The 24,566-nt window shown below is 37.1% G+C and overlaps 1 protein-coding gene across 1 annotated transcript in view; it reads right to left on the reverse strand.

Moving 5' to 3' along the window:
• The window catches only part of LOC107042125 (prolactin-releasing peptide receptor-like), a 61,130-nt gene that overhangs the window by 5,388 nt on the left and 31,176 nt on the right, over window positions 1–24,566 (reverse strand). Inside the window, exon 2 of the mRNA XM_015263019.2 lies at window positions 11,887–12,165. Coding sequence (XP_015118505.2) covers window positions 11,926–12,165 — 240 coding nt within the window. The 3' untranslated portion in view covers window positions 11,887–11,925. The remainder of the gene's footprint in view (window positions 1–11,886; window positions 12,166–24,566) is intronic.

Genomic DNA, 24,566 nt, shown 5'->3' on the forward strand with positions numbered 1-24,566 from the left:
ATGCAGGCTCTATAAAGGTCACGGAGAGGTCATAAGGAGGTTACGTAAGGGTTATGTGAAAGTCGTGTGAAGATTGTACAAAGCTCATGTGAAAGTTATGTACGTCATATGCAGGTTATATGGGAGTTATGGGGAGGTTACATGCAGGCTTTATGGAGGTCATAAGAAGGTGGGATGAAGGTCATATGAGGGCTTTATGAAGGTCATGGAAAGATTACGGGCAAGTCATAGAGGTTATGTGAGTGTCACGTGAAGTTCATATAGAGGTTACGTGCAGGTCATATGAAGATTGTACAATGCTCATGTGAAAGTTATGTAGGTCATATGCAGGTTATATGGAAGTTATACGGAGGTCATATGCAGGCTTTATGAAGGTCATGGAAAGATTACGGGCAAGTCATAGAGGTTATGTGAGTGTCACGTGAAGTTCATATAGAGGTTACGTGCAGGTCATATGAAGATTGTACAATGCTCATGTGAAAGTTATGTAGGTCATATGCAGGTTATATGGAAGTTATACGGAGGTCATATGCAGGCTTTATGAAGGTCATGGAAAGATTACGGGCAAGTCATAGAGGTTATGTGAGTGTCACGTGAAGTTCATATAGAGGTTACGTGCAGGTCATATGAAGATTGTACAATGCTCATGTGAAAGTTATGTAGGTCATATGCAGGTTATATGGAAGTTATACGGAGGTCATATGCAGGCTTTATGAAGGTCGTGTAAAGGTTATGTACGTCATATGCAAGTTATATCATGTAAAGGTCGTGTGGAAGTCGTATGAAGGACAAATTGACGTTGTGAATCGCATGTGATGGTCAGATAGAGGACATATTGAGATTATATGGTAATCAGATGGGGATTATATGAGGATTATGTAAAGGTCATATGGAAGTTCCTTGAAACTCGTGGAAGGATCATGTGGGAGGTTCTGTGGAATTTATATGAAGGTCGATTGAATGCCAGAAAGAGGTCGTATAAAGAGAATTTCACATGCATCGCATATAACCATTGCATGACTCGTATATTTTATATACAGCGAAGTCATAATTTACCTCAATGTTGAAAAATTATTAGTCTTTCAATTATTAATTTATTTATTCATTTATTTTATTATAGAACATCCTCTGAATTTAGCCCCCTATTCCTCAATTATACCGAAGCATATAGAGAAAAAAACATAATTTCCGTCAATGCGGGAAAATTGTTCATTTTTCGAGTAATGAACAAAATTCTATTATTCATTTATTTATTTATTTATTTATTTGGTGGCCAACGGCCATGGAAAACGGCCGCGAATTCCAAAATACCTATGGCCACGCCATGGCCGTCGGCCATGTCCGATGGCCATGTCCGACGGCCATGGAAATTATTGTACGTGGTTGCAAAAGCCAAAGCGTTAGGACAGAAGCATTGTATTGTTACTTCCGATCAGCCATTATATATTAAGGCTCACGATATAATATCTTCGAGCAGTGCCGATTCAGATTTGAGGATAATTCTACGACTCGGAGGTTTTTATTTCTTGATGTCTTATTTTGGTGCAATCGATTACATTATGAATGCGCAGTGGGTTGAAGGATCTGTTCACTCAAGTGTATGCGTCCGCAACTGTTGAAAAAATGTTGAGTGGTCATGCTTATGCTTGAGCTGTGAGAGCTCATATATTGACACATTTAACATTGGCGAATATTGTCTTACTTTCTATTGACTACACTGAAGAAGACCGTATGACTATCAATGAAGCATTAGATAAGGTATATGATTCTGATCTTCTGGATGTCATTGAAAATTCACCACATAGCTTGATTTTTAGCGAACAATGGACCTACGTCGAAACTATGGATTCAATATTTTAACATGGTCACTCTGGCAAAACGATTCATACGAGCAGAAAGAACAGGGAATTGGAAATTGCACTTACAGAGTGTACAGCAAATGCTCCCTTATTTTCACGCCAGTGGACATTTTCTCTATGCAAAGTTAGGGCAATTGTATTTGCAAGATATGCTCGAAGAGATAAAACACAAGGATCCATTAGAATATGAAAAATTTGTCACTCAAGGTTTCTTCACTATTAGACGTTCAGAGAAGTATTGGTCTGGTATCTGGTCAGATATGACCATAGAACAGACTCTCATGAGATCTATGAAGAGTACTGGAGGCCTAACTCACAGATGTGGGATTACGTACGGGCAGGTGTGGTTGCCGAGCCCTAGGACTTCCATGCTAAATTCTCTGCTCAATCTGTGGTGGAGATTCTTGTACCAATGTCGCAGATCGTGGGAGTACTGTAGATGACGATGATGATGAAAATACAATCGATTTCGAGAATTATTTAGAAGTCGTAATGAAAGAACCTGAAGAGGATATTCTTTACTCTGATATGCAACAAAATAGCATTGACACACCATCTGAGGATGAAAAAGATGACGAAAGCGTGGACGGAAATGACGATAATTGAGCGACACAAGAGCTAAAATATGCTTCTCTGTGCTGTAGTGCCACAGTTCCAAGATAAACTTTTTCATTCGTAGTTAGCTCTGTGAAGTTGGCACCCCACTTTGATGAATTGAAACGAAAATTCAATATTTGGTAGATTTTGATCGCCACATGATAGTAGTAGCATTTTTTTTGTTTGTAGTTGAAAAATAAGCGCCCCATACATTTTCAAAAGACAGTTAGGAACTATTTCATTGTTACAGCTAAAAGGACATCGGATTCTTATCTACAATCGTGTGTAGTTGATTGTAGTTTTGAAATTTTTCCAATCCGACTTCAAATAAACGCCTCATTCATTTTCGAAAGACAGTTAGGAACTATTTCATTGTTACAGCTAAAAGGACATCGGATTCTTATCTACAATCGTGTGTAGTTGATTGTAGTTTTGAAATTTTTCCAATCCGACTTCAAATAAACGCCTCATTCATTTTCGAAAGACAGTTAGGAACTATTTTGCAGTTGCTGCTCACTTGGCATCGGATTTTGATCTGCAATCGTTTGTAGTGTTTGCAGATTGTCAGTCCAATGAAAAAAATTGACGGTATGATTTTTATGAAATGGTTCCGAAAAATTATTTTTCATAAAGAACCTGAACAAGATCAGATATGTAGGAGGATTTGGTTGTAGTTGTTTTGAATGGTGGAAAAAATTAGGAAGAATGAAAGATTCTTATCTGTAATCATTTGTAGTTGATCTTATTCCCGAAATTTTTTCAATCCGAATTCAAATAAGTGTTCTATTCATTTTCATAGTCTAAGTGGGGACTGAGTGATAGCTATAGCCAAACTGACGACGGATTCCTGCCTACAATCGTTTGTAATTGTTTGTAGTACTCATAGATTTCCAATCCAATGGAAAAGAAGGACATGAGGAAGATCAGATACATAGGAGGATTCCTTTTTAGTTGTTTGTAGTAGTATGAAAAATTGAAAATGAAAAAGATTCTTATATGCAATTATTTGCAGTTAATTGTAGTTTCGAAATTTCGTCAATTCGAATTCAAGTAAGCCTTCAATCTATTTTCAGAAAACAGTTGGGAACTATTTTATAGTTGCAGCTTAATTGACATGGGATTCCCATCTACCGATTGTAGTTTGTAGTTAATTGTAGCTTTGAATTTTTTTGAATCCGAATTCAAATAAATCTTCTATCGATTTTTTGAGCTCAAGTGAGGACTGATTGATAGATATAGCTAAAATGACGGCGGATTCCTGTCTACAATCATTTGTAGTTGTTTGTAGTACTCATAGATTTCCAATCCAATGGGAAAGAAGGACGTGAGGGAGGTCAGGTACATAGGAGGATTCGTTTTTAGTTGTTTGTAGTACTCATAGATTTCCAATCCAATGGGAAAGAAGGACGTGAGGGAGGTCAGGTACATAGGAGGATTCGTTTTTAGTTGTTTGTAGTAGTAAGAAAAATTGAAAATGAAATAGATTCTCATATGCAATCATTAACCCAATGTAATTTTAACTGTGAAATAGTTCCTGAGTGTTATTGAAGATTCGATTAAATGTATATTTGAATTTGAATTTAAAGAATTCCATAACTACATTCAACTACGAACGATTGCAGATTGAAATTTTCCTTCCTTCCTAATTTTAATCGCCACTATAAACAACTACAAACTAATTCTTCTAGGTATCTGATCTCTTTCAGGTCCTTATTGAAAAATAATTCCTCGATGCCATTTCATAGAAACCATTTCATCGGTACTCAAAATTTGCTAATACTACAAACAACTAAAAAAAATTGTAGTCAGGAATCCGTCGTCATTTTGGCTATAGCTATCACTCAGTCCCCACTTGGACTATGAAAATGGATAGAACACTTATTTGAATTCGGATTGAAAAAATTTCAAAACTACAATCAACTACAAACGATTGCAGATGTAAATCCCATATCACTTAAGCTCCGGCTATAAAATAGTTCCTAACTGTTTTTCGAAAATGGATTGAAGGCTTACTTGAATTCGAATTGACGAAATTTCGAAACTACAATTAACTGCAAATGATTGCATATGAGAATCTATTTCATTTCCAATTTTTCTTACTACTACAAACAACTAAAAACGAATCCTCCTATGTATCTGATCTTCCTCATGTCTTTCTTTTCCGTTGGATTGGAAATCTATGAGTACAACAAACAACTACAAACNCTACATTCAACTACGAACGATTGCAGATTGAAATTTTCCTTCCTTCCTAATTTTAATCGCCACTATAAACAACTACAAACTAATTCTTCTAGGTATCTGATCTCTTTCAGGTCCTTATTGAAAAATAATTCCTCGATGCCATTTCATAGAAACCATTTCATCGGTACTCAAAATTTGCTAATACTACAAACAACTAAAAAAAATTGTAGTCAGGAATCCGTCGTCATTTTGGCTATAGCTATCACTCAGTCCCCACTTGGACTATGAAAATGGATAGAACACTTATTTGAATTCGGATTGAAAAAATTTCAAAACTACAATGAACTACAAACGATTGCAGATGTAAATCCCATATCACTTAAGCTCCGGCTATAAAATAGTTCCTAACTGTTTTTCGAAAATGGATTGAAGGCTTACTTGAATTCGAATTGACGAAATTTCGAAACTACAATTAACTGCAAATGATTGCATATGAGAATCTATTTCATTTCCAATTTTTCTTACTACTACAAACAACTAAAAACGAATCCTCCTATGTATCTGATCTTCCTCATGTCTTTCTTTTCCGTTGGATTGGAAATCTATGAGTACAACAAACAACTACAAACGATTGTAGACAGGAATCCATCGTCATTTTAGCTATATCTATCACTCAGTTCCCACTTGGGCTCCAAAAACCGATAGCACATTTATTTGAATTCGGATTCAAAAAATTTCAAAACTACAACCAACTACAAACGATTGCAGATGTAAATCCCATATCACTTAAGCTCCGGCTATAAAATATTTCCTGTTTTTCGAAAATGGATTGAAGGCTTACTTGAATTCGAATTGACGAAATTTCGAAACTACAATTAACTGCAAATGATTGCATATGAGAATCTATTTCATTTTCAATTTTTCTTACTACTACAAACAAACAAAAACGAGTCCTCCTATGTATCTGATGTTCCTCACGTCCTTCTTCTCCATTGGATTAGAAATCTATGAGTACTACAAACAACTACAAACGATTGTAGGCAGGAATCCGTCGTCAGTTTGGCTATAGCTATCACTCAGTCCCCACTTGGACTATGAAAATGAATAGCACACTTATTTGAATTCGGATTGAAAAAATTTCAAAACTACAGTCAACAAGCGATTGCAGAAAAGGATCCGATGTCAATTAAGCTGGAACTGCAGGATAGTTCCTAAGTATCTCTCGAAAATGAATGACCTGATTATTTGAATTCGGATTGAAAAAATTTCAAAACTACAGTCAACAAGCGATTGCAGAAAAGGATCCGATGTCAATTAAGCTGGAACTGCAGGATAGTTCCTAAGTATCTCTCGAAAATGAATGACCTGATTATTTGAATTCGGATTGAAAAAATTTCGGGAATAAGATCAACTGCAAACAATTACAGATAAGAATCCTTCATTCTTCCTAATTTTTTCCACCATTTAAAACAATTACAACCAAATCCTCCTACATATCTGATCTTGTTCAGGTTCTTTATGAAAAATAATTTTTCGGAACCATTTCATAAAAACCATACCGTCAATTTTTTTCATTGGACTGACAATCTGCAAGCACTGCAAACAACTACAAACGATTACAGATGAAAATCCGATGCCAATTGAGCTGCAACTGCAAAATAGTTCCTGACTGTCATTCGAAAATGAATGAGGCGTTTATCTGAAGTCGGATTGGAAAAATTTCAAAACAACAATCAACTACAAACGATTGCAGATAAGAATCCGATATCCTTTTAGCTGTAACTATGAAATAGTTCCTGTCTTTTCACAATATATGGGGCGCTTATTTTTCAACTACAAACAAAAAAAATGCTACTACTATCATGTGGCGATCAAAATCTGCCAAATATCAAATTTTCGTTTCAATTCATCAAGGTGAGGTGCCAACTTCACAGAGCTTTCGTAATTGTTATCAATAAAACAAACTTTAATAATTAATTACAATTGAGATTTATTAATTTCTATAGTCTAAACACTGACCTTCATACGTACAATATTCAAAAAAAATTTTCCCGGGTAATTTTCTCCCGAATTTCCAGAAATCGGTACATGTTTATGCTGTATCTCAGGAACCGTCCGACCTATTCTATCTTTTTTTTTTTCATTTTGTAGGGAATTTAATGAAGAACCGAAGTTGTCAGAATAATTTTTACCATAGAATGAATGGAAAGAGATATTCATGGAAAACTCAAAACTTAACTGTACTTCCGTGTATGGCGGACACTTTCGGTCCTCGGAGGGAGTCAAAAACTTTGCATATTATAAACAACCTTGAGCTTAACTGATTTCAAAAAAAAATTATTTCTGACGGATAAACGTATTCACCTAGACTATACCCCTATTTTACCGCCCGAAATCGTACGAAACTTATTGTTTCATGAATGTTTCATCCGAAAATATGAACATTAGTCACAAAATTTCATCAAAGTATTACAAGTTATCAATCAGTGAGAAAATTAGGCACTAGTACTTTTATTTTTCAATAAAATTGATAAACTAATTAAAATTAGTAATTCAGGACATGATTAATCGAAAAAAAAGACAAAAAAAAAGCAAAAAATGTGGGACTCATTAAGAGTTTTAGAAAAGAAGTGTATGAACAATTTTAAAAAATTGACCATTTCCTCCCAATTTACGAAAAAGGCCTTTTCAAGGGCTTTTTTTATTGTTATTATTAGATGCGTCGGCGCTTGGAATACAAAAAACAATTAGGAAAGTTTGATCTGCGCATTTATATCTATTTGTTTTAAAAAAATAGCCGCTAGTACGTCAACAATTACTTCGTGAACGTAAACAGAAGCTGTTTGCAGTTTCTCTGGGAGTGCTAGCCCCAATAAAAGGTGCCGTCGGGTAAAGAGTAAGACAGCCCATGGTTACGCCGATAAGGATGGGGGGGGGACAAAATGTTAAAATGGTAATACGTTAATTTTTTTGCTAAAGAATTTCGAGTAAATTGTTCCATCTGAGGATCTGTGCAATAGATCGATCTGAAATTTGATATATGTAAAAGTGGAACTGGACAATTCTAACTATGAACTAAAGTTTCAAATGTTTTCAGTGACTTTTGGATGCTTCGGTGTGAGAGGAGTGGGGTTCGAGTATTAGTGCGCCATAAGAGAAGCACGCTGGCGCACCCGAGTGGAAATTCCAGTCAGGTCTTGATCAAGTTTGGATCAGGTTAGACCTAAGCACTGATCAGGTATTGATCAAGTTGATGGATCCGGTCTTGATCAGACATGTTACGCCTCTAACCAATCCGGATTTGATCAGGACGAATGGATGCGAACTTGATCAAGTCAACTGTATGAAAACCGGATGACCTGTCTGTCAGTATCAATAAAAATTATCAATGATAATTAATCCAAAACAAAAGATAATTCAATTCTTTCACCGTAGGTCGCCTCTCTTAATGAATCTCTACTGTTATTACCTCTGAAAAAGCTTATTATTGTTTTACCGATGCTGGGGATCTAACCGGGTGTCCGCACTTTTTTCCTTTGGAAAAAATTTTTTGGAAAAAATCTCTCGGAAACATACTTTTTTTTCAAAATTATTTGGCAAATTTTTTTTTGGAAATAATTTTCCGGTATTAATTTTTTTGGGAAAAAATAACTTTTTTAGGGAAATAATAACTTGTCCAGTCACATTTGATTGTAATTCTTTCTTTTTTTATTGCGGAAAATAATAATTGTTGATAACTGTGAATATTATAATAGTCGAAAAAATATTAATGTGAACGAATATCACTTGAATTGTGTTAATGGAAATAATTTTGAGCTCACGAAATTCCCAAGGATACATATATATTTGGGTATTAGCCACGGCACAATATAAACACTACACGAAACAGTGTCATAAGTGGGGGAAATTAATCTCCAGTCGATTGTCGCTATCCCTTCCAACGTCAATTTTACTATCGCACCATTCAATACATTTCCAGCTAGGATTCTATTTTTTTTTCTGACATTTTTTCCAAGGAAGTAAAAAAAAAGGAATTAAATTCCGGGAAGAAAATTTTCCCAAGTAATTTTTTCCGAAACAAAAAATTCCCAAGTAATTTTTTCCGGAAAAAAATAATTCCGGGAAATTTTTTCCGGAAGTTTTTTTCCTTAGGGAATAAGTGCGAGAACCCAGAAATTGATCTGAATCATCCTGCAGTTTTGCGGATCCGATCTACTGGATCGAAACTTGGTCAGGTTCTCATCAGGCATCATCTGATCATGTCTACCTGATCAGAACTTGATCTGAACCCGCCTGTAGTTCTTCGGATCCGATCTGCTGGATCAGAACGTCAGGTTCTCATCAGGCATCATCTGATGATGTCTACCTGATCAGAACTTGATCTGAACCCGCCTGTAGTTCTTCGGATCCGATCTGCTGGATCAGAACGTCAGGTTCTCATCAGGCATCATCTGATGATGTCTACCTGATCAGAACTTGATCTGAACCCGCCTGTAGTTCTTCGGATCCGATCTGCTGGATCAGAACGTCAGGTTCTCATCAGGCATCATCTGATGATGTCTACCTGATCAGAACTTGATCTGAACCCGTCTGTAGTTTTTCGGATCCGATCTGCTGGATCAAAACTTGGTCAGGTTCTCATCAGGAATCACCGGATCAGTTGAACCTTACAAAAACCTGATCCAGTTCTGATCGTGCTTCAGCTGAGCCTGCAGCAATTTCCACTCGGGCACGCACATCACTACGAACGGCGAAAAGTGGGGCACTGAGAGACAAAGCAAAGGGTTAAAGCACGCAAAAGTGAATTTTGATCAAAGAAATGAAAAAATAGTAATATCTCAAAATTTCTTGAGAACGGATATTTCTATAGTTTGATTTAAATATAGATAGATAGGATCAGGAGCGACCAGTAATTTTTGATATATTGAGCAAGAGAGTTGGACATACAAAGTTGAATATCTCTGAAATTACTGCTCCGATTTCGTTCATCGAGACTACCAAACTTTGTTGTTATAAGCCCTAAAGTCTTATCAATTTTGAAGTTTCTGCCTCGATTATTTTTCAAGTTATCATGCGTACAAGCAATTTGAGCGTAAAAATGGAAAATGAAAAATAAAACTACATTGCTCGGGGTGAGATCATCTTTGTTCAATTTAATTGAATAGGTATCATCATGATGAGTATTTTGAAAAAAATTCGATTAGCCCAATGGTTCAGGAATGGAAAAGAACTATTTTCGAGGAATCGTTATATCTGGGAAATCATTCAACCGATCGAGCTGGGATTTAGCACAATTTTAAATCTCACTAGTAACAATTAGTAGCCAAAATTTTAATATGTTCGTAATAACCATTCTCGAGCTATTGACACAGTTCTGAACATATAGACCCATATGCACACACACATACATACATTTCTTAAAAACATAATTTCTTCATGTTTCACATATTTTTATGCATTTCCACTCAAAGTTAATAAATCGAAAAAAATTATAATTACCAAGCTCCCATTCTAAAGCAAAAATGTGGGAAAACTTTTTCTGTAGTCCATTTCTTGATAAAGCTTCCTACAAAAGAAGTCTTCTGCACCCATCAGGAATAAAATCGATATGATCCAAGTCTAAGAATGCGACTGGATGTAGGTTGATTGAATAAAGTCAAGAATCGACTCATTTATGTGCCGTTCACATATTAAATACATAAGAGGATCTTCGACTATTTTGAATATCATCTCTCCCCTGAGATCTTACGTAAGATGGTAGGAACTTGAATGAAAAATTGGATTGACGATAGGAGCAGTTGGCAACCTTGTCTTTGTGTTAAGTTTTACGTTTGACCATTGACCTTAATTCTGACACTGCTCAATCACTCTTTCCCTTCGTATTTAGGCCTTAGGCTTGGCTCTTATTCATAACTCTTTGACCCTGTTCTTCATCCTTGTGCTTGACTGTTACGCTTAATCCCCATACTTGATTTTTATGTTCTCTTGCCCATTACCCTCATATTTATATCCTGGTCCACTCCTTACGTAAGATTCTCATTACACGGACTCCCCGCATAAGGAGAAGTAAGAAACTCTCGACCCCCTCGCCGCCCTAAAAATCTTGCGTAATATATGGACAGACCCTTTCAGGTCTCTGGAGATACGTTAAATGAAGTCGGGTAAAAAACTGGCGGGTCGATGGGTACCTTCATCCGAGTAGGGTTCGGCTTGATGAAAATCGTGGAGTATTCTCAGCCATGATTCAAGTTACAGTCTACGTGATCCGTGTCTGTTTACTCGAATCAATTCAATTGCAAATTTCCTAGTCATGGTGAACCGGACGTTCGGATTAATCGGGTTCCAGTGGTCCGACTTGATACAAACCGATTATCTACTTGAACTGAGTCTTTATTTTTGCGATCGTGATTTTTCTTTTTTAGATAACTCACTAACGATATAATTTAGAAGTCAATTAAAATTCCCCACGGAGAACATGGTTTGGTGAATTTCACCAACTAGTTGGTGAAATTTAACAACTAATTAATTAAAACTCATAAAAAGATCTTTCAATTTCATTCAACAACCATTTGTTAAATTTTCAATGAACGTTCGTCGATTCATTTGATGGATCAAATTTAGTAAGGAATTGTAGATTATAACGAAAATATCTTCTAGGGGAGACATTGATCGATTGTCAAGATGTAAATGATTGCGGGATTATTATTTCACAATTTATTATTATTATTATTATTATTATTATTATTATTAGTGCAAAATTTTTATTTTTACGTTGAAAACGAAGGTGTAACAGCGTGAATAAATTCAGCTATTCTGATCTCGGTGGCTTCACCTTTTTTCCTATGTTCATGTGACAGTATTTTTATGAAAGAAAATCTTCAAATGTCAAAACACAAATAGAGTGGAAAGCACAGAATGACTCACGAAATAAACGATAATATACAGATTTTTACTGAACTTATTTATCAACTTTTTCTCTGAAAATCGGTCTTTTAATGATTCTTCACAACATGACAATCAAACTTGTGTGATCATGCATTTTTTTCTGCGTGAGCTTGTAAGGAATTCCTTTAAAGGTATGGTGAAATGAAGTGAATAAATTCTTCCGTTCTGTTCTCCTTGGCTTCAACTCCCTTTCCTCTGCTCTTATGTGAATATTTTTATGGAATGCAAGTTTTCTCCAAATATCAGAGTACAAATAAAGAAGACATTACAACGTGACTGACAAAATAAATAATGAACTCACATTTTTTCATTGATGACGTTTTGCCTCCAGTATTTGCTTTTATAAAAGCACATCTTCAACATCGGTGAACTCGTTGATTGTGCGCTCCGTCGGATGAAACACAGGCGTCAATACTGGCCTTGATTCCAGTTGTATAGACTCCCTGGTTTGATTCGATCTTGATGCAAGACTCGATAAAAGACTCTCTTGTACCGTATCATTTCCATTGCACAGCTTTTCACTTCTGTAAGCCTCGGTTGTTCGTGGAGTGCTGTTTCTCGGTTTTATGAATGGTAGTACCTACAATGTGAAATTGTCAATAATAAGACACGAGATAAAATTGAATTTTTGTTAAATTAATTCACTTAAACTGATAATATATGTCGATTAAAAGCGTAAATAGATCATGTTTACAAGAACATATCCAAAATCTCCAATAAAAAGAGAATTTCAAACAACGCGCTCATTTATTCCGTACGCAAAAAAGTATTCTCAAATCAACCTCCATTCCTTCGGAAAACATTGACAGTTTCGGAAGAGAAACATTCTGTATCGATCGCGCTTGCTGAAAACATTTATTTTCTTTGAATAATTCTGTAGGGAAATGGAGAGAAGACATCAACATTTTGGGAGTGAAGAGATTCAAGATAATCAATCGGAAAACCTTTCTTCGGAGCCCACGAAAATTCGCAAAAAAGGCGGCCTCTTCATCTTTTTTTTCCCTCGAATCCCATCTCACCCAAGATATATTCAGAATGATACACCAATTTTCTTTAACCTTTGCCTTGAACTTTGAACTCGATTATTTATTATTTTCCTTTGATTTGTACAGATACATTTTTTTCTCCGATTTCACCACTCTCTTTGTTTCTTTATACTGCATTTCGTGTAATACAAAGAGTAAATTTGGAGAAATAATTCGGTTGATCTAGCCGGTTTCGTACTTGATTTCTATAGGGATCATAGAACATTACCCAAAAAACTGATTCAAGTCGATGTCGGCTTAATTCTAGTTGATTTTCGACTCGATTCAAGTCGACCCTAGTAGAAATTTCATGGTACAAAAACATTGCGGCGTGAGTTGGCGTGCGACATTCAATATTACTGGCACAGGCCCTTTAACTCAATGTCGCAGAATGTCGATCAATTTCTACTAGGGATGTGACTAGCCAATCCTGATTCCGGGTCTCATATGAGTCGAAAAGTGGTTCATTTCAAGAAAAAACGTGTCAAGCCCCCTTGTAGAAATTTTGGCTGGCGGGACGACTTTACCTGCCGGGGCGACAGTGGGTGGGCGGGCGTCGCCCGCGCGTGTCGAACTTCGCTCTTTCGAACGCATAAGGGCGAACTTCAATCAGGCTTTATTGTTTTTGTTCAGTCACGTGGAGGTAGGGGAGACGTTATCGAATAAGTGAAGGATATCTGGGAATTATCAATAATCGAGATGCATGATGATGAAGTTATTAATGATCTTCGTTTGTTGGCGATTTGTTCGAAACACCCTGATGTGTATGTGGGAAAGTTACTAAAAATTTAAAAGAAGAAACATTTACCATGAGTGCCAGTGACAGCAAGTACTTTTTGGGCACATCATCAGTTCATCACTAGATTAAAACTATTCCTGATGCAGATGAAAAGATAATGGGAGAATTTGTTCATCTGGTAATGGAGGAAAACATCCGTGCAGTGGTGGATTCAAATTATCTCTTTATTTCCAATGCAAATGATTTTAAGAGAAAATCTTGCCAAATCGTTTCGAAAGCCGGATACGGTGCGAAGTAGTAATAGAAATTTTTGTTCTTCTTTTGCTGACTCTTCTCATCTGATTGATAGATTAGTGTAAAACAGTTTCCGCCACGGCGGACTCAAAGTCAGATTTCCCTTCCGCGAAGCCGTGACGGAGAATAATTTGTTGACCACGGGACGTTAAATAACTCTCACCCACGTGCTTACCACCCTCGCCTTCGGCTCGAACCCTGATCCCAGGTAGAAAATGCCAGTGTTGGAAAAACGGACCAAGTCTGGCACAAGACTGGGGTTGCCAGGGCTGGGCGGCCAAGCTTCGACCGAGGTTCGGCCATGCCTGGGGACCAGGGCTTGACCCTCGGGAGAAGGGCAGGTAACCGAGCCTTGGTTGATAGATCTGGCCCAGCCTTGGCCGAACATTGGTATGGCGGAGCTCGATAATCAAGCCCCAGCCAGCGGTGGCCCGGAGCTTGCTCATTGGGCTCCAGCTGTTGCTGTAATTGTAAGGGTTAAGTCGGAAGGGTAAGATGAGAATGGAATCATAGGCGTAGAATCATAAGGCTAGTATCTGAAGGGTAAAATTGTAAAGGTTAAATCACAATAATGGAAAGAGGCGAAAAAATCATAAGGCTGACATTGTGAGGGTTGAACGGTAAGGCCGGAATCTTGAGGGTAAAATTTTAAGGGTGTAATCGTAAAAAAATGATGATATTGTAGGTATTGAAGTCACATGTTATTCGCTAATTATTACGAAAAGAAGAAGAATTGTCATTCAACATTAATCATCATTGTTATAATTATTTTTGTAATTAATAATTATTATTATTGTTATTCATTATTGAATTAATTTACCGATCAAACTATAGCTGAATCACTTAATATCTCTATCAACTGAATAATAAAACATTCAAGTCGAAAAAAACCGAGATGGAATTAATGTGGACGATTTAAAGTAGAGGTTTTACGAATTGCGCGGTAGGCTAGTGGTTAGGGCGTCGGATTAGTAGTCGTGAGGTCGTGGGGTCGAGCTTAGAGTAATATTTTAAGTTAACAAAATCGGTTTTTCAGCGATGATTGCGTTAGGGTTTGGTAGGTAGGACGCAATTAAAACTAAGAATCATCCTAAAAAAAGTTAATGATCTTGTTTTTGTTATTATTGATAATTGTCATGGACTGTTTGGTAACCAGCCGGACGCCAATCGCATGCCGGTATTGATTTTTTGTCTTCCTTGAACCTGTTACAAATGCTCAGGAGTAAGATTGAATTACTTGTATTTCAATCACTAATATCATATTCATGTAATTAAGTAATATTTAATTGAGCCTGACCAACGACTGGCAACCAATGGTGGGCCATTGGTTTATAAAGAATTTCAAGTCGTAGTACAACCTACTACCACACCACACTACCACAAGTTTATAAAGAATTTCAAGCGGTACCCCGAGTCGAATATTAGGACCTGAATTCCTCCTTGAACACCTATCATGAGTAGGAGGACCAGGATGAAGTTAGGGTGTATTTACATTCAGAAAGACCCCCTGGTTTCCGCCTGAACGTGCGAGTTATTTCCAAATTCCGAGGGTTCAGGAGGAAAACAGGTGTGTTAAACCTATTTATCGCCTGGACTCCCTAAAATGTTTTCCACTCCATCCCTCCTGGAAAGAGCCTACAAACAGATCATCCTGGCTATCAGGGTTAATTCAGGAGATTTATGATTCCTTTTCATTCGACAGGAGGAGAAGGGGGAAAAAAGTATCAGTTGAGAAGGGTTTTTACGCCTTTAGGATGAGGCAGGATCATATAAGGAGTTATTCAGGATGTATAGGATGAAGAAAGGAGGAAAAAATATCTCAAGAAGGTAATAGGGGGAATAAGGTCCAGATATACGACTTGAGGAGGTAATAGGGGAGAATAAGATCCAGATATTCGACTCGAGAAGGTAATAGGGAGGAATAAGGTCTAGATATTCGAATCGGGACACTACGTAAGATATTTCTTGAGGCGAAATAAGTACATATGTTAGTACAAATAGGCCCACCATTGGTTGCCCGAGATCGGCGCCCAGGCTTGGCCCCATGTTATTATTCCAGGTTTCAACCAAGTCCGGTGCGGTCCCGGCGGAAGAACGGACCCCGAAGTTCGGCAGTCAGGCCGCCGGGCTTGGACCGAGCCCGACCCATTCGTTTTTTCCTACTTGGGATGTGCTCGTCTTCGGCTCGGGTAGTAATTCTGCACGTGGGCACGATTTCTTTATTTTCCGTCCCTAGGTAGGGAATAGACTCTTACAACTTAACAATTAAAGCAACAAATAAATTATTTAATAAATGAGTTATTTTTTTCGAGGTTATGGTGACCTGTCAAATAAGATATTGGGCATTTTTTTGTAATTATAAGTCAGGCCTTGCCCACCGTCACCCGAGTAGAAATTTCGTTGGGAGCCCCCAACGTGCAGTGGGAACCTATGAGTTTATTGCGGGTTACTGACTCGTAGGTTGTACTAGTCCATACGCAATACCCCCTTCCCGTGGTCACTAGGAGGTCGATGGAATTTTATCATTGGATTTTATGTTTTTGGAGGTGAGGAATCCGAATATGTTATTTATTTTGTCCTCCCGTCGCGCAATCATTTGTTATAAACAAAATAGTCCCCATTTTTAGTGAATAAATGTTCTTCCGGGAAAACAAAGAGATACAGAAAAATTGTTCTAACAAAAGTTATTCCTCTTTTTTTCACCAATAAAATGATGTTTGACTTGTCGAAATCGGTACAATACTTCCCGAGATGCAGGCTAAAGAGTGAGCGCGGGTGGATAGACTGCGCGGACGACGGGTGAGTATGGGCGCGGAGCAGTGTATCTAAACGAATATCGTTTGTGTTTGCATACTGCACTGCGCTGAAAAAATTTTATAAACATATGATGTTGAACAATGTGTAAATCGTGTTCAGTGCCTTCCTTTACCATGTTTCGATCTACGATATTCACTCAGATATAAACGAAAATGTGATTTTTTTTTCTTTTTCTACGTATATAAATCGATTCTTAACATTGGGCATGCTTTTCCAAAGCAATTAATGAGTTATTCATCATTGACAAATTGTTAATAATAATTAGATGAATAAATAATCATGCAAGTTTTTGATGGGTTACAACCTACGTGTAACTTGTGAGGTAACTGCGTGACGTTTCCGTGAGTTCCTTGTAGGTTGAAACCTATGTGGAACCGGTGACCATGCCGGTTGCAACTGATAGGTAACTAGGATGATAAACCGACGAAATTTCTACTCGGGCACTCGTCTCACTATTTTTTCACAATTTCACGCTAATTTTTCCCCCCGACGGCAAACCAGAGGGAGAGGCATATGCTTTGGACGGTCCATAACACGCCTCTTCGATATCGGTGTTTGGACGAAACTACATGGAAAACGATTTGAAAAAATGAATCTTTGTATGAGTAATAAAGAGAACTTTGATTAAGTACTTCGTTTTCCTACAAAATGCATTCACTGCAAACCCAAGTGTGTAAACCCCTATGTCATTTAAACACACTACACAGATGAGACGTGTGTAGTTGAGTTTTCGCGTGTTTCCCTCCGTAGGAGTGCGTTAGACTCACACACCAAGTTGTACATGGCGTGTACAATGAACACATCGCTCATGCGTACAGAGCCTTACACATTGAAATCTGTGTTCGAAAATAACACGTTAAGGCGAACACACAAGAAGCGTGTGGAAAATTCGCAGTTGACTGTGTTTTACACGTTTCGTCGTGAACACGGGATCGGTCGGTTACACACGAATGCCGAAAACACACGCCAAAACTACACAGTACCAAACGTGTCTGTGGACTTAGTTTTTGTCGCACTCGTGTTGGACTTGAAAATATTTTGACTCTTGGGAAAATGTTCGCTTTTCAAACTTAGAAACATTTCTACTTGATATTATATTATATATTTTGTTTTCATTATATAGAAATAAAATATTTTCATAATACTTTATTGATATTTCATTTATAAAATACAATCATTAATACATTTCTTTATTATAAATGTTTTAATTTTTTTCATGACTTTTATAACACTTCAATCAATTGATCACAATCTATTATTGTTTGACATGAATGGAAACTCATTTCTCATATAATGTCATTAATCAACATTTTTTAATATTTTTAACATTTTTAATCAACATTTTTAACTTTTGTTTTATTTTTTAAGAATCATTTAGCAAAATACGGTCACTTTTCAACAATTTTTAATATGAATATGAATACATTTACTTTACGATACTCCTTGCTTAACACTTTTTTATACCAATAGTTCAAAATGGAACGTTGGTAAATATTTTTTGTTCATCTTTTTTTTTCAATTCCAAGAAATTTATGAACAAGAGTCTCGAAATTCATTTGGCCAAATATGGTCTCTTTTAACTACTCTTACAAAACCACGACGTATTTCATCTTTTATCCATAATATTCAACTCTTTCGTGATTGAGAAATCCAACGTAATTGGAAGACGATAGTTTTACATATAACAATGGATGAGGAAATATCAGCTGATCAATTAAAATCGTACGTTCAATTTTTTCCACATATTCATCTACGCAATATCCATTCAATTGATATTCGAAAAATTGAGTGATCAGTGGTTGATAAACCAGGATAATTTTTTCGCCAAGAACGAACATTTCTTTGATTTTACCAAAACAGGGAAGTGAGTCCTCCTCGCAAGATAAAAGTATTATAGAATTGGATAAATATGACGTTCCATATACTTTTATCTTACGTGAACGCATCAATGAACAATCAGCTCGATCTTCTTCTCTGACATATTGATAAAATAGAATTGCATTACTCAAATCTCTCAGAAATACAGTATCTCCTTCCGCTATGTTGTGACCTTGATACAAAAATTTTTTTGGTGAACTCCCAGGAAAAACTGCAAGTCGAACACAATCGTTCTTGATGTCTATATGCACATGTAAATGCCATGTTTTTAAAGCTTCTCACGACAGGGACTAATCCTTTGAAATAAGCGTGAGCATCTTCAAAACGAAAACATCATTGCTGTCGAGATGGCCCAAACAGCCTGATAAATTGTGGAATGTGGATTAAGAAGTGAAATTTAGGAACTATCCATTCCGGATACAATTGATGGAATTTAGAAATATACTTCGTAATCATCCACTTGAGAATATCAACTGAATTATAACTTATTTCATACGCAAGACATCTATTCATAATTTGCAGCAGTAGCGAATGACACAAGATTCTATTCTGAATCTCCTCATCATCGATCTCTAAAATCCACTCCCCAATAACATAGAGTAAAACATGCGCTAAAACAAATATTTGTGCTGCGGTTTGTTTGAGATCCTTATCTTTTCCTAAATGTTCAGGTAAAATTTCACCTGGTATGTCAGTCGTAAAGTGCCCGTAATTAAATCTTGCCAACTTATGGTTAAGCTCGTCAGTTGTAAACAATTTTTTATCCACAATTAGAAAAGTTAGTAATGCTCTTGTACTAATTTTTATAACGCCTTCATTCAGAACATGCATTGCATCTTGAGGAAAACATTTTGTTACATCAATGTTTGCAATACTCTGAATGGGGCTTTCTCTATTAACTCCGTATGTTTTACTCCCAAAAGTGGCTTGTTGTTTCGAAATACCCGGTTGACTCACAGTGGCATCATGCTCTGCATGAGTTTCCCGATTGCGCAGAATAAAATCTTCCTCTTTAAAATTTAATTTCCACTCTTCATCTGTGACCATACAGTGTCGACACAGCCGGAAGGCTGGTACAGATTCTTTGAACCCTCCTAAAAGAGCCTGAGCAGGGGTGTCTCCAGCACAAAATAAAAGTGAACCTTTGAAGAAAGTTTGGCCTCTTCCTTTCACATTAACACTAATTCCCTCTGTCTGTAAAACATTAATATCGTTCACGAATGGTTCTAGGACTTTTTTGAGTGCGGTACGATTCACATCACGCTCGTCTTTCAACCATTTACTTTTAACTATGGCAAAAAGCTGGACAGTGTTTTCACTCGAACGAACGGAAGGATCGATATTAGCTAATGTCCAGTAGAACATCATTAATTTTTCCGAATTTGCCCGCACTCCTAACGTATTGGCTGGTCCCATTTCATCCGAGTATAAAACGATTGCTAAAGCATGATTTTCACTAAATGCTATATCTTCTTTATAATAAGAACCATCTAGAACAGTTCTGTATACGCCATCCCTCGATAATCTCGGAAAAGAACTCTAAGATTATCGAGGAATGGTACATAGTACGCGCAAAATTCTGTACTATCTAAGTAACATCGATCGTCCCTTTCCAACCAGTCAAGATCTTCAAAAAGAACCAATTTCTGCGGCGAGATCATCCCGAATTTTTCAATCAAAATTTTATCGAGACGTTTTCTCGAGTTCAGTATTGAGAATAACTCAGAAGCTGGATATGTGTCCAATACAATTTCTCGTATTGCATCATAAGGTACCAATTGTGAATCAGCGTCTGCCTATTCCCGTATTTCGTCCTGTGGATGGAATAAGAAATCAAGTATTAAACATCATACATTGAATGGAAAATTCATAAAAGGGTTTAAAGTATTTAGACTGGAAAAGGTAAATGATGAAATCTTTTTGAAATTTACATGGGACATTTATAATGTTCATTGGATTATGTATGAATTTTTTTGAAATTTTCCTAGATCTTTTTTCCGAGTAATCAACAATCAAAGTTGTCTCTTATACATGGGTTCTTATGGCGATTTTCTGGGTTAGCACGAAACTGCGTTACCATCTGTGCTGATCACATAGTTTCGTACTAACTCAGAAAATCGCCATAAGGGTCCATGTATAAGAGACGACGTTAATTGCTGATTACTCGAGGGAAAAATTTAGGAAAATTTCAAAAAAAATTATACACAATCCAACAAACATTATAAATGTCCTGTGTGAATATCAAAAATATGTCATCATTTTTTTTAACAGATGAATTGGCCTTGTGATCGCAACTACGTTCTTAAAATAAATGTCTGACGTTATTCCTCCTATCAGGAATAACGGAGAGAAAGTATAGTATCAATATTTAAACAATATTCCTTTCTCAAATGGCAGCTCCAATTGAAATCCGGAATATTCGGTGCGTAGAGAGTGAATAACTATCAAACAGAAAATTACTATTATAATTGACGACCGGATGGCTACTAATTGTTGGACGCCATCAATAATGTGCTCCATAGCCGCTTGCGACACTTTACAGTTTTCCCGGATGTTTATAAAAAATTGTGCTTCATGCCATTCCAGTCGTTCGTAAAGAGTGCATTCGCCTTCTTCAATATCTGTGAAAATAGAGAGAAACATTTTAGTATAAAAATGAAGTCGTTACGTTAGGACGCGCCAAAATGCTTCAAAATCGAAATTGCCTGGAGTCTATATGACAGAGCAAAATATGGGCACATAAAATTTATCTATGAATTTCCCCAATTATTATCGAATTGTAGATGGAGGCATCAATCAATTTAATATGGAATTAAGTCCAAATGTGCATGGGATTATATTATCAAATTGCACTTACCTGCGTTAGCTGCATTACCATTATTTGCTATTTCTTCAGCCATCTGCACTTCATTTTCCATCACTCGATTTATATCTAATGGATCCTGATCATGATGTTTACGGTAAATATGTTGACGGAATGTTTTCCATTTATTAAATGTACTCCCACAGCCATTATACTTGCACTGAATTTGAAATCCTTTATCATATTGATGTCGACGGACTGTATGTCTCATCAAATCTTCACTTGACGCATACTCCATAAAACACACTGTGCATCGAACAATATTTTCCATTTCAGCAGTCAAGGTGAATGATTGAAATGAAGAAAATCACGGTGAAAATTATATCGAAGCGTACTTGGCGTCGTTACTCGGTGCGTCACTTAAACTCCCACAAGTGGCCATCAGTATGCACGCTCTGAGGACTAGACCTTTCTCAGGTATATGTCCCCACCTNCGCGGGGGCAAAGAAGCAATTCATTCGCTTGGAAACAATTGGAGTTGCGGAGTAGTCTACCCATATCGTAGATGCTCTATGACTGAAATATATAATTGATTAATTCAATTATTTATTCACTTTTCAAATTTTTGGGGAACAATTTTTATTGGGGAAATCCCCTTTTTTGCACTACCTCTCGATCGTAAAACTGACCCTCGGTCTTCGGCCGAGGATGGTTGAGGCGCACATGTGGTGACCAGACACAGTTACTGCAGGGACTGCATTGTTCTTCTGCTTTCTCTGTCCTTTTCAAATCGTCCAGTCGGTTCAATTTTTTTTCTATAATTTTTCACCATTTCTTCCTCTTTCTCTACCTTTCCCACAAACTTCCCTGGCAACCGGAGGGTTGCCAGTGGACATTTTCATTCAGTCCTCAACCAAGCATCGGAAGAGTAACAGTGAGTGAAAGTGTAAAAGTGATAATTTACAATGAAGAAAACAGTGTATTGTGAGATTGATAAAAGCAGAAGAAATATAACTATTAATTATGTTCCACTCTCAGACGAGTCGGATACTGCTGCGATTCGACGCAGTGTTATTGAGGCCTGTACCAACGACGAAATCTTGAAAAAAATTGTCGGGAAAAAACAAATGGTCGTCCAGCGTGAAAATCCTCACCGTAATAATCGATTGAGTGATATTTCTGAAAGTGAGCAAATTCCAGACCATGCAAATGTTTATATATTGTTGATTGATTCCTCGGAGGAGGAAATTCAAAGCATGGGAGAAGGTTCCGATTCCGAACAGTCGTGCGTATCAACAGGAAATTCTGAAGAGAAGGCTAGCAGCGGTCCCAAGGTAATATTTTCAAGAAAATTTTATTGCATGAATAAAGTTCCATCATGAAGTCATCTTTCTTCAAATTTCATAAATTTAGAGACCGCCCGAGAAAAAATATGGCGCATGAAACTATTCTTCCCTGAATAAAAATGGAGTCATTTTTTGGGAAATGTCTCACAAATGAAGTGAAACTATTTTTTTTGTTTATTTTTTGCCAAGTTCGAAAAAATAATACAAATTAGCTTATTTCATCACCTAGCGGTGCAATGTGTCAATCATATCATAACCAATATGGCGCCTGAGACAGCCGTCATTTCGTATTTTCCCTCAACGTTTTGAAATATTTTATGAGCTCAGATTTCGCTTCACTTAATTTCATCCTTTTTTGGCGATAAATATCCGATTTTAAGAGATATATTCCATAATTTCGCACTCACTCTTCTTTGTTAATTTCTCTGGTAAAATTTATCTACTTTTTTCGGGTTTCTGTACTTTATTTTTGAAGATTTATAATTTACTTGAAAATGGATTTATTATTATACCACTTTGATATTCACTTGACAGAGCCCAGTATCTGCTGCTTCGCCCACTGTTTCGGAGGACGGGGATGCAAGGGATTTACACAAGAGGAAATCCGATGAGCTGATAAGCATCCCATCAGATGACTCTGATACACTGGATGAAGAGGAAAACGCCATACTTCAGTCTCCAAAGCGTAGAAAAAATGATAAGGACGAACAAAGACGCACCAAGACCGAATCGACAAATTCAGGTCGAGAAAAAGTTCAAGGGATCAGGTTTCCCGCCAAGATCCTAACCCTCACGCCGCATTTATTGAAATTATGCCAAGACAAAGGTTTGGAGATGGCGAATAAGGATCTCATCCAATTTTGGTCACGAGATCTAGAGAACCGAACCGGTAGGCCTACGAAGGAAGACTACAAGAATTATGCAAGAAGTCTTCCCTGGTGGATCAGTCCGAGACTAGGGACTCTCGGAATGGACACTCATTCGACTCTCGGATTTTCGGAGGTTAGGGCGCCAAACTCCAGTAAAGACTCTCGTCCGAGAGTGCATCCGAGAGTTATTTATGCCTTCACAAATCAATTTGTTTATTAATTGAGGGTGCATTAGATAAGTTGAAAATCCTTTGTGGACCCAAAGTAGGTGGAAAGGGTAATTGAGGGTCCCTTAAACATTGCTGAAAGCAGTCTCGGATCAAGTCTCGGACGAGAGTAGAGATACGAGAATGGTTAAGTAATTGGCAAATTAATTATTTAATCATTTCCGATTAGTTAGAGGGGCTTTGAGTAGCAAGAAAAACATTTTTGGAGCGTCTATCGGTGGACGGGGTATGTGAAGGTCCCTTAAACATTGCTGAAAGCAGTCTCGGATGGAGTCTCGGACGAGAGTAGCGATACGAGAGTGGTTTAGTAATTAACAAATGAGTTTGTTAATTATTTTTTATTAATTGGAGGTACATTGAGTTTCAAGAGAATGATTTTTCAATCGGCTATCGATAGAGGGAGGAATGGGGGGTCCCTTGAACATTGTGGAAACCAGTCTCGGATCGAGTCTCGGACGAGAGTAGCGATACGAGAGTGGTTTAGTAATTAACAAATGAGTTTGTTAATTATTTTTTATTAATTGGATGCACATTGAGTTTCAAGAGAATGATTTTTCAATCGGCTATCGATAGAGGGAGGAATGGGGGGTCCCTTGAACATTGTGGAAACCAGTCTCGGATCGAGTCTCGGACGAGAGTAGCGATACGAGAGTGGTTTAGTAATTAACAAATGAGTTTGTTAATTATTTTTTATTAATTGGAGGTTCTTTAGGTAGTAAGATAATGATTTTTCAATCGGCTCACGACAGAGGGAGGAATGGGGGGTCCCTTGAACATTGTGGAAACCAGTCTCGGATCGAGTCTCGGACGAGAGTAGCGATACGAGAGTGGTTTAGTAATTAACAAATGAGTTTGTTAATTATTTTTTATTAATTGGATGCACATTGAGTTTCAAGAGAATGATTTTTCAATCGGCTATCGATAGAGGGAGGAATGGGGGGTCCCTTGAACATTGCGGAAACCAGTCTCGGACAAGAGTAGCA

This window comes from Diachasma alloeum, unplaced genomic scaffold (genome assembly GCF_001412515.2).
Source record: "Diachasma alloeum isolate Michigan unplaced genomic scaffold, Dall2.0 Dall_scaffold_00422, whole genome shotgun sequence".
Classification (NCBI taxonomy): Eukaryota; Metazoa; Arthropoda; class Insecta; order Hymenoptera; family Braconidae; genus Diachasma; species Diachasma alloeum.